At 46.5% G+C, this 10,478-nt stretch overlaps 1 protein-coding gene across 2 annotated transcripts in view; it reads right to left on the bottom strand.

The window, feature by feature from the left end:
• Upf3a (UPF3A regulator of nonsense mediated mRNA decay) overlaps window positions 1-5,513 on the bottom strand; it is a 13,351-nt gene extending 7,838 nt beyond the window's left edge. For both annotated transcript variants that reach the window (XM_021170866.2, XM_029480841.1), the window contains exons 1-3: window positions 5,241-5,513; window positions 4,849-4,955; window positions 3,637-3,743 (exon numbers count right to left, since the gene is read on the bottom strand). In XM_021170866.2, coding sequence (XP_021026525.1) covers window positions 3,637-3,743; window positions 4,849-4,955; window positions 5,241-5,441 — 415 coding nt within the window. In that variant the 5' untranslated portion in view covers window positions 5,442-5,513. The remainder of the gene's footprint in view (window positions 1-3,636; window positions 3,744-4,848; window positions 4,956-5,240) is intronic.
• Between the last annotated feature and the right edge of the window lie 4,965 nt (window positions 5,514-10,478).

Here is a 10,478-nt window from a genome sequence, read left to right as displayed (position 1 = left end):
TCTAGATTCCTCTCTTTGCAGGGAACTGCCATTCTCAGTGAACCGTTCGTGTTGTGGACCGCGGGCGGGCCGCAACAATATATATCTGCTCTCTCTATATATATATATACATATCTGCTATATATTAAGCAGATATCTATCTGTCTATCTATCTATGTCTGCTTAAAGAACTTACTCTGCTTAAAAGAGACACAGGGCTAAAAAGGGTTTGGGAGCTCAAAGGACATATATTATGTTCTATGTTGGGTTTGTTTCAAACAAAATATGAAAAATGGAAGCAGTAGGCGCTGATTTGGATGTTATACGGGAGGAAGGTGATCTGGAAGAATCTGTTCATTGGCTTTAGCTAGCACATGGAACACTTTACCTCAAGACTAAACCCAATAAGCAATATCATCTTATAATATTTCTGTTTTTAAAAAAGATACCAAAATTCCAAAATTGTCAGTATATAAAATAAATAAGTATAATTCAGAAAATTAAGAAATAAGCAAAAATGGGGAGGTGGAAGGCACAGGACTGGCAGGGGTGGTGCTCCCGCAGCACACAGCAGCTGACAAAGTCCTGACTCCACAACTTACCACAGAGCTAAGGTAATCAAGATAGCGTGGCACTAGAACAAAACAGACAAACACCCCAAGGAACGCAATGGAGAGCCAACAGAAAACACTTGGGTATATGATCAAATCACTTTGACAAGAATGCTAAGATCATCTAATAGAAACCAGTGGCTACTTCAACTAATGGTGCTGAGAAACCTGGACAGCCACACACAAGAGAATGAAATTAGACATTTACCCAATGCCACAAACTTAAAAACAAACTCAAAACACACAGCCAGTAACTATAAAAGCTCTACATTCACAAACTCTTAGATGTGACAACACATACATAGGCAACTAAAGCAAGAACAGGTGAACAGAACTACATCAAAACCAAAACCTCAGCTGCGTCAAAAGTCACAATCCTCGGAGTGAAAAGGCAATCTATGGACTGGGAGAGCCATCCAGCTGGCAAGGGAGCGCCACCCGGAGTACACAGAGAACTTCTGCAGCGCAGCAGCCACCCAGCCAAGTGAAAAAAGAAACGGGAAACGTCTGGGAGTGCTATCATGTACCTGTGGTTCCAGGATTTATGAGGGAGAGACACAGCAGGATTGCTGCAGGTTTGGCGTCAGCCTGGGGTACAAGGTGAGACAAAACAAAGCAAAAGAAAACCCTCAATGTGCCAGGTAAATAACCTAGTTCAGGAACGACAGGCTGGACAGGCAGCTTCAGGTGAGGAGCGCTTGCTGTCTGTCCCGAGGACGTGAGCTTGGTTCCCAGCACTCACGCTGGGCAGCTCACAACCACCTGCAACTCCAGCTCAGGGGATCTAGTCCCCTCTTCTGGCAGCTGAACCCTGCTACAACACATGTCACATACACACATATACACATAAACGTTATATATGTATATGTTCCTGCCACCCCACCCCCCTTCTTTTTTTTTTTNTTTTTTTGAGACAGAGTTTCTCTGTGTAGTCTTGGCTGTCCTGGAACTCACTCTGTAGACCAGGCTGGCCTCGAACTCAGAAATCCGCCTGCCTCTACCTCCTAAGTACTGGGATTAAAAGCATGTTTTTAATCACTGCTCAGCAAAAATAAGTTTCTTTAAAAAGACTTATTTAGTGTACATGAGTGCCCTATCTGCATGTATACCTGTGTGGCAGAAGAGGGCATTGGATCCCTTTACAGATGGTTGTGAGCCACCATGTGGTTGCTGCAAATTGAACTCAGGACCTCAGGAAGAACAGCTGATGCTCTTAACTGTTGAGCCACCTCTCTAGCTACTGAAAATAAAAATTTTTTAATTGAAAAAAAAGTGACAAAGAACTTCAGTGATATCTCTTCAGAGTTGGTCTACATACAGCCAACAGCAATATAAAAAAATGTTTAATTGCAAATGTTTTGGATAATACAAAATTAAATCACAAAAAGTTTGGGTATATTAGTTAGTACATAACCTATAATCCCAATCCTTGAGAGGCTGAGGCAGGAAGAACTCAAGTTAGGGTAAACCTGGGATACTCTATTGACACCATCTCAAAACTCAAGTTAACTCAATCTAACCCAAATCAAAGCAACAACAAAAATAAAACAAAGAACAATTCCTATCCCCAAGAGAAAAGAATCCCAGGAGAGCTCTTATTCTTGAGCCCACGAGGCCAGCTACTATAATGTGATACCAAACAACTTCAATGAAAACTCAAAACAGAGCGCGTTAGAGAGGACGAGGAACAGTCGTAGCTTTTGTACATTACTGTCACTAGGAATGCACGATGGTGTCTGTTCTGTGAGGGCAGCGCTACCACCTGACCCCCAAGTCTACCTCTGGGTAGATATCCAATCTGAGAACAGGGTCTCTGAGACACATCTGCATATCCAGGGGAGTTTACCTTGGCTAAAGCTTGTAACAAGTCAAGTCTCAACTGACATACGGATGGATAGGTAAAATGAACAAACATTCCTATGGGAATGTTCTCCAGCCTTGAGAGGAAGGGAATTCTGCAGTTATGACATTCGAGAATCTGGAGGCCATTATGCTAAGTGAGAAGCTAGCCAAGAAGACAGATAGTGTGACTCTGCTAATACAGGGCATGCAGAGTAATAACATTCATAGAGACAGAAAGTGGAGTGAGCTGGAGGGAGGAGGAGGGGGAGGGCCCAGCACTAGTGTTTAATTAATAAAGTTTCAGTTATGTAACAATTAGAGACTCTGGGTGACTGGTTGTATAAAATGAATAATTTTAATAATTCTGAACTACACACAAAAGAAAGAAAGAAGGAAGGAAGGACCCACGAATTCCTCAGGAGGCAGGAGAATTAATCAGTGAGGTTTAAGGTCAGCCTGACCTAAGAAACAGAGTCAATCTCAAGAAGGAGGGGGAGGTGACTTCTGTTATGTATATTTTACCAATAAAAAAAAAGACCATCTGAATAAAGTAGTTACCAATGAACTAGAATGCCAAATGGCCTGAGCACTAAACTCTCGTGACATTCACAGAAACTACAACCTGATCTTCTGTTTGTTGCCCTGACGGAGAAGGAACACAGTTCAGTATGGGGGAGGGGGATGGATGGAAAACGGATGGCTGGGGAGGGCAGAAAGAGCTTCCTATAGACTGTTTACAAACCTTAAAGGCAGAAAATGTAACACAGGACAGTCGGACGGGACGGGGAAGGAGGAACGTAAGAAACGGATCCAGAAAGTTCAGGAGCAGAGTCCCTGAAGGGGAGACTGCGCCACAGGCTCCATGGCTGATATTCATGACCATTCGCCCCTCCACCACACTGTTAAGAAATGGCAATCATGGCCAGTGCTCTGGATCCCTGGCCTAAATATAAGTGTATGATATAGCCCAGGAAACTTTCATCAAACATCGTAAGATAACTTAGTTTTGGAACGCAAGGTTCATTTATTGGAAAAAGGAGCCTGTGAGAACTCACTCTCCAGCAAGGTCACACTCCCTCTCGTTCTTATCTCGAGGAAGGTCTGGGATGCTTTGGTTTATAAGCTCCATCAGCACATGACGTGACAGTAAGAGTTTATGACCTTATTTTAGCTGTGTGTGAGAAGTTAACTGAAACTCACTGACCTTTATTGCCAATGAAGATATAGCCGTCAAAACGGTCTCTGAACAGCAGGATGTCATCAGGGTTCCTAAAATTAATGTATGCTCTGGAGTAGACATGAGGATAAAGGCTGAAACCGAGGCAACAGTGGTTAGTAAAACGGACGGCCCCTGATTCTGCCTTATCTCCTATGAATAAGCAAATACTTTTTCATGCCCGAGAATCACATCTCAGTAAATTTTAACAATTTGGATATTCCTTAGCAAAAAACAAAACACCCCAAAGATAAAGCAACCATTAACTGAAGCCTTAATTATTCAGGACCGCCTCTTCTGTACAGAGCCAAGGTTAAAATACTAGACTCCAGAAGTCACCATGCCATGGGTACCTTTAGAGTCATTTCTGGTACATCTGAACAAGAACGAGACTTGTCTAGGCTCCTTCATGGATGAGATGCTGTACGGTGACTTCTTTTCGGATGGGTAGACCACGTACCAAGGAAAGACTAAACCATTCTCCCCGTCTCAAACACAACTCTTTTCACAGGTAGGAACGATTCCATTTCGTTTCACAAAGAATAGAAGTTTAGAGAAAACTGTTGTTCATACAGAGGGTGCAAGTTACAAGCTGGGACCGTAACTGCACACCGAGTAATTGTACACTGTTCTTTTAGCCGTTTTTCTAAACTTCAGCCACCTGAAAACCACCTGCGGTTTTTCAAAGGATACCCATTTAATTATTCATATTTTCATTAGAATAGACTTAAAAAAAATAACAAAACAAAATTGGTATCCCAAAGGAAAGCGTATATGACACAAATGAGAAAGAATACCATAAAAGGATATAAAAATAAATATCGTGGAAAACCCACGAATCCCTGTGGCACAGACATCTGCTGCTTAGGTCAGCCCTGCGTTGCTCGCATCCCCACAGGCAGGGAACCTTCTGGCTGGGTGGTGGTGCAAGCAATGAGAGATTCCACTTCTCAGGGCTCAGTTACTGGTCCCTCACTAGCGAAAACACTCCTGACTCAACGTGTGTAAGGGATGCAGTCCGGTTTTGCTCATTATACAGTTTATTAAAAGCTACGCCGAGGAAGGCATGGTAACGGGCTGACGAGGTGACTTGCCCGCTCCTAACGTGGGCGTGCACTGACAGCTGGGAGGGGACTGCAACTGCGAGCGCCCGCGGGGTCCTCCGTCCTTCACCGGTGGGTGTCCCGCCGCAGCCCTCACCTGAGGTCCGCAGCCACCACCTCGAAGTAATCGTGCGCCGGCAGGGGGCGCAGTTGCTCTTCCAGCTGCTCTTTGGTGAGGCCCGGGGGCAGACGCCGGAGGACCACCTGGGATGACCGTTGCGTGTCACTCAGGTGCTGCCGCCCGCCACGCCCACCCAGCCTGGGGCTCCCGGGAGTCCGGGGGACCGCGGCTTCCCAGCTCGGGGACGCAGATCCCCGGCATCGCGGGTGCCCAGCTCGACCCCGACTCGCTGATCCTAGTCCAGCCCGCTCGCGACAGCCCGCATCACTTCGGAGACTAGGCTTCGCCCCTGAGATGAGCAACACGCCCCGCCCACCCGGGGGGCTCAGAAGCCGTCCTCTCGCGAGACTTGCGGGCCCCGCCCCCACCTTGCTCAGGGCCGTCCTCTTCTCCTCGCGAGGCTTGCCGGGCCCGCTCTCACTTAGGGTCGGGGCGGGCGGCGCCGCAGACTCCTTCCGCGGCGATTCGCGGCGGCAGTGGGTCTCTGAGCTCGATAGTTTCTCCCTCCAGCTCGGGCCCCGCGCAGCCAGGGCTGCGCCCAAGCCTCCGGCCCCCTCTTCCGAGCGCATCCCCACCGGCCGGCCGGCCGCCGCCACCTCCGCGAGAACAAAGCCTCGCGAGGACTAGGCAGCCCCTCCCTTGGCATTCGGTGTTCAGTGTCCCCTCCCCGGCCCTGACAGGGAAGGGGCGGTGCCAGTGCTGCCCCGCGCCTGTAGGGGGCAGCCTGGCAGTTTTCAAAAGACCGCGAATGACCTAGGACGGCGACGACGGTGAAGGAGATCGGTGCTGCCAGCCACGCGGAGAGCAGATGCTCGCTCCGGACGTCCCGTGCGCTGCTGACCTGCGATGGGGACTGGGAGCCCCGGTCCACCCGGAGTCACTGGGACTGCACCGAAAGTAAACCCGTCGCTCTCCTCGCCCCACTCTGCCCTCCGCCTCCCTCCTACACGTTTTCTCTGTTGAGACAGGGCTTTGTGTAGCCGTGATTGTCCTGGAACTCACTCTGTAGACCTGGCTCTCCTGGAGCTCAGAGATCCTCTGCCTCCTGGGATTAAAGGCGTCTGGCGTTTTATTTTTATTTTATTTTATTTGTAGCAGATATACGAACAATACAGTTTTCCCATGTGCTCAAGTTTTTCTTACTCGCGTTGGCTGTACTTTGTATAGCACCTTTCTCCCTACGTTAATGGTAAAGGAGAATGAGAGGTTTTCAGAAATCGATCGTGGCACTCCTGAAATGTGACGTTTTAAATAAGCCAAAGACTCAAAACCGTTTAGGTCTGAGTCAAACAGGCCTCTATTCTATTGTAAGGCCCCTGATGCTGGGCCTCCGCTCAAGTCCCGGGATGAGCTGGCCAGCACCCCAGTGTCCCGAGAGAAAACCACACCTGATGCAAACTGCAAGAGGTTTTATTATCAGCTAGCTGAGGACGAAGTCCCTCCACCGTGCAGGGCAGGGGAGTTCGACCCCAGTGGTGACAGTAGGGGGTTTTTAACAGCTAGCTGAGGAATTGGGAGGAGTTGGGAGGAGCTGGGAGGAGAGTTGGGAGGAGAGTTGGCTTCAGCTCCTTTCTGGTGAGGGGGGGAGTGAGCTGCAGCCTCCTCTCTAGAGTCTATCTCCATGTCCTTGGCACAGGAAGGCAGGCATCTCCGGTTGTACAGTATAGAAACAAAAAGATCTTTTGCTGGCTATAGAGAACAAAGAGCTTCTTTCTAGCTGTATTTTTAAAGATCAGGGAAAACAAGCTTGGGGAACATTCAGAGGCTTTACCTTCCAGGGAGAAACGCTCTAAGTCGGGGTCTCACATTCCCCACTCCTTCTAGTACATAGTTCTAATCTTAGAACTAGGAAAATTAAACCTCTAGCCCAGCTGTCTAAGTCGGGGTCTCACACTATAAAAGCCTGGGCAGGAGCGGTTTTCCAGCATTTTATGTTGCAAAGAAAGCTAGGACTGAGTCCATCACTTGAACCAGCTCAGTTTGGAATAACCAGTTACACCAACCAAAAGTTCTGATGGCCTGTTAACCTTATTAGGAAGAAAACACACGTCTGAGAGGCTGATAAAAATGTGGAAGACGAGTTGTCAGGAAAAACCAACCCATACCCAGTTGTTAAGATAGTACAAGGCCAATGAATAGTAACTTCACAATGGAAGAAAGTTGGAACATTACAAGCTTGGAGCCAAAATTATCTTGGGCTGGTTTTTGCCCCCTTAATAAAGCCATTGACTATCCTCCTGTGTGCCTGACCCAACACCCTTTCACCTGTCTGGTAAACTGCTGGTTAGTTTATGTCAGCTTGACTCAAAATAGTCACTTGGTTGTGAAGAGGAAACATGAGTTGAGGCATTGTTTTCATCAGATTGGCCTGTGGAACAGTTTCTTGACTAATGGACATGAGAGGGTCCCACAGCAGGTGGGCCTTGCTTGTAATAAATAAAGCCAATAAGCATTCTCTGTGGCCCTGCTAGTTCTTGCCTCCAGACTCCTACTTGAATTTCTTCTCTGATTTCCCTCACTGAGGGATGAGACCCTCAGTGACCAGAGAGCTAGAAGTCTCTTCCTTCCACAAGTTGCTTTTGGTCAGTATTTTACCTCAGCAACAGAAAACTAGGATAGAAATTGGTAGTGAAGAAGTATAGCAAAATTCGAGGCGTTTGGGCCCAGGCTTGGGAGTGTGGTCTTTGTGGCTTAGTGCTCCAGGTGCTGGTCATAAAACAGATAGCAACTTTCCTTCCTCCACCCACCCGCTTCCTGGGTTCAAAGAGTGTTCATTCAAAGAAAGTCACTCTGACCCACCCTGACCATTAGGAGAACCTGCAATGCAAATGTGCTATTGTTAGGGGCTCTTAGATAGTTAGGGGCTCTTAGAAACTGTCTTGAGAGATAACCTGACACTTGTGACTTTGCACTTCCTTGTGACTCTTAACTGGCATTTTTGGTATTTTCCAACAACGCCTCCCCACCTCCATGAGTTGTGGTTTCTTCCTTTAAATACCCCCTTACTCAGCTACTCGGGGCACCATGGTCCTCTACCCCTGTGTGGTGTATGACCATGGGCCCAAGAGCGCTCTTGAATAAAAATCCTCTTGCAGTTACAGCAAGACCGTTTCTTGTGTGATTTGGGGTGTCGCCTCTCCTGAGTCAGAACATGGGGGAGTCCTCACGTTGTGGGTCTTTCATTAGTAGGTAGTGGGCTATTGCCAACAGGCCTGACAGTGTTTTCTTGTGTGTGTTTGAAGACTGTGGAAGTCTTTGGAGCTGGAAAAGCCATCCAGTGTTCAGAGTGTAATGAGTTGTGGAAACATGAAAGACACCATTGAAAGAAGAGAGGCCTTATGAAGTATCATAGGGATACCAGGGATGTTCTTGTGATATTTGGATTAAGAATCTACCTTTATTGGGACAAATAATGATGGTTAGCTGGGGATGAAGAATCAGTTGTGATTAATAAGACCAGCATCATCAAAGTGCAATTTTCTGTATATACTTCCTAAAGGTCAGCACACAGACACTGCAGTTCAGATGCAGTCAAGGCTGTATCTCAAGCAGGAAACCTGACTTGGTAATGTGTACCCCACATAGTGGTACTGATGTGTAGGCATGAAAGCTGCAAGATTTAAGAGGTCACAGAAATGAGCTGAGATTGAAACTGGAAAGAGCCAGGAGAGGCAGTGGAGACTCCAGCATGCTGGAGATGCTAGGACTGCAGGACCATGTCAGGTGAGGAGCAGAGCCTACCTAAGCCTACCAGACAGGCTGTGAGTTGTGGATGGCAGAGCCAGCCTGAGACGTGGAGCTGCCCAAGTCCCCTGGAGCCGGGAAGATCATGAGTAAGTCCCAGACATTAGATTATATATTATTTACATTGCTGGATTTTGCTTTTGTTTTGATCCAGTTTTAACTGTGCTTTGGTTCTTTCTTCCCTCTTGGAATAACTACTTGTTTCTGAGACTATAGTTACAAGACTGGATATTGTTGGTGTCACTGACCTTTAACAAGTTTTTAAAGATGGAAACTTTGAAGGTTATACTTTATATTGCAGTATTAACATCTTGATGATAAACAAGGAAAGGTTACTGTTTAATGGTGATGTATGTGTCAGGTTAAGAGGTCACCCAAGTTGGCTAGTTTTTGTGAACTTGAAACAAACTAGTCACCTGGACTAGTTTCCATCAGACTGACCCACAGGGCAGGTTTTTGATTAATGACTGATGTGGAAGGGTTCAACCATCTGTGGGCAGTGCCATCCCTGGGCAGGTGGTCCTGGGTTGTATAAACAAGCAAGCTGAGACTGCTTTAGGGAAACTATGTTCAAAATATATAAAAAAATACTTTTTCAATGAAAATTAAATTTATTAAAATAAATAGGTAGTCAAGGTATGCATTTCTCAACACAATATTACAAGGATAGAAAAAAAAGCTGGGGGCTGGTGAGATGGCTCAGTGGGTAAGAGCACCCGACTGCTCTTCCGAAGGTCCAGAGTTCTAATCCCAGCAACCACATGGTGGCTCACAACCATCCGTAACGAGATCTGGCACCCTCTTCTGGAGTGTCTGAAGACAGCTACAGTGTACTTACATATAATAAATAAATCTTTAAAAAAAAAAAAGAAAAAAAAGCTGGAAAAATATGGCTAACAGCAGGGAAAAGACTGGACAAAACTGAGGAAGGCCAGACAAAATTACTAGTCAAAGATGCCAAACAGCCATATCAAGTATGTAGTGGTAACTAGTTAATGCCCTGAGCTCCTGGCAGGTCACGTGCATGCTGCACCCACCCAAGAGCTCTCTGGATTCACGAATGGAAGACACACAAGTATGCTCAAAGGGCTAATGGAAAGCACAGAGAACTAGACACTAGGGGTGATATCCATCAACAGGAATCGACAGGAAGTAATTGCTTTTGAATGCCTATGGCTGTTTCTCGTTTAATTCTTGTAAAAGGAATGAAACAGAAGCTGTGGAACTAAACTGGAACAGCTCAAATGTGAAAACTCACTTGGGGCGGGGGAGCTCTGGAACAAAACCATCTGCTCTCCCAGTGTTTGTATGGAAAACAGAACCTGGAAACAGGCCCTCCAGAAGCTTGTGGGCTGGCTAGCCTGGGGTAGCAACAGAGATGTGTTTTATAGCTAAAAAGTTGAAAGTAAGGAAGAAATGTTCTTGTAAACAGCTAAGAGAGCTGGATCTCACGGTCAGACAAAATAAGAGTCAAACTTAGAGGAATTACATAGTCTCTGTGTGGTCACACTTTGGTGAGCATGTAGAGGTCAGACAGCCACAGGAAGCAGCTCTCTTTCCACCATGAGTCCCAAGGACTAAACTCACCCAGTCAGTCTTGGAAGCAAGTGCCTTTACTTACTCGAGCCATTTCATCAGCCCTCCTTATTTTTAAAGATAGTCTCATTATATTATCTTGGCTAGCCTGGAATTCATTACGCAGACCAGCCTGGCCCGACTCAAAGATCCACTTGCCTCTGCCTCCAGAGTGCTTGGAATAGGGAGTGAACCTTGGGGAAAACTGGAGTTATGAGCAACATACCAATCAGAGTGTTTTAGCCAGTACACATGTCCTACAGTAACAGTATGTTAACAATGGGACA

Source organism: Mus caroli, chromosome 8, assembly GCF_900094665.2.
Source record: "Mus caroli chromosome 8, CAROLI_EIJ_v1.1, whole genome shotgun sequence".
Classification (NCBI taxonomy): Eukaryota; Metazoa; Chordata; class Mammalia; order Rodentia; family Muridae; genus Mus; species Mus caroli.
This window is presented reverse-complemented; position numbering and strand designations above follow the sequence as displayed.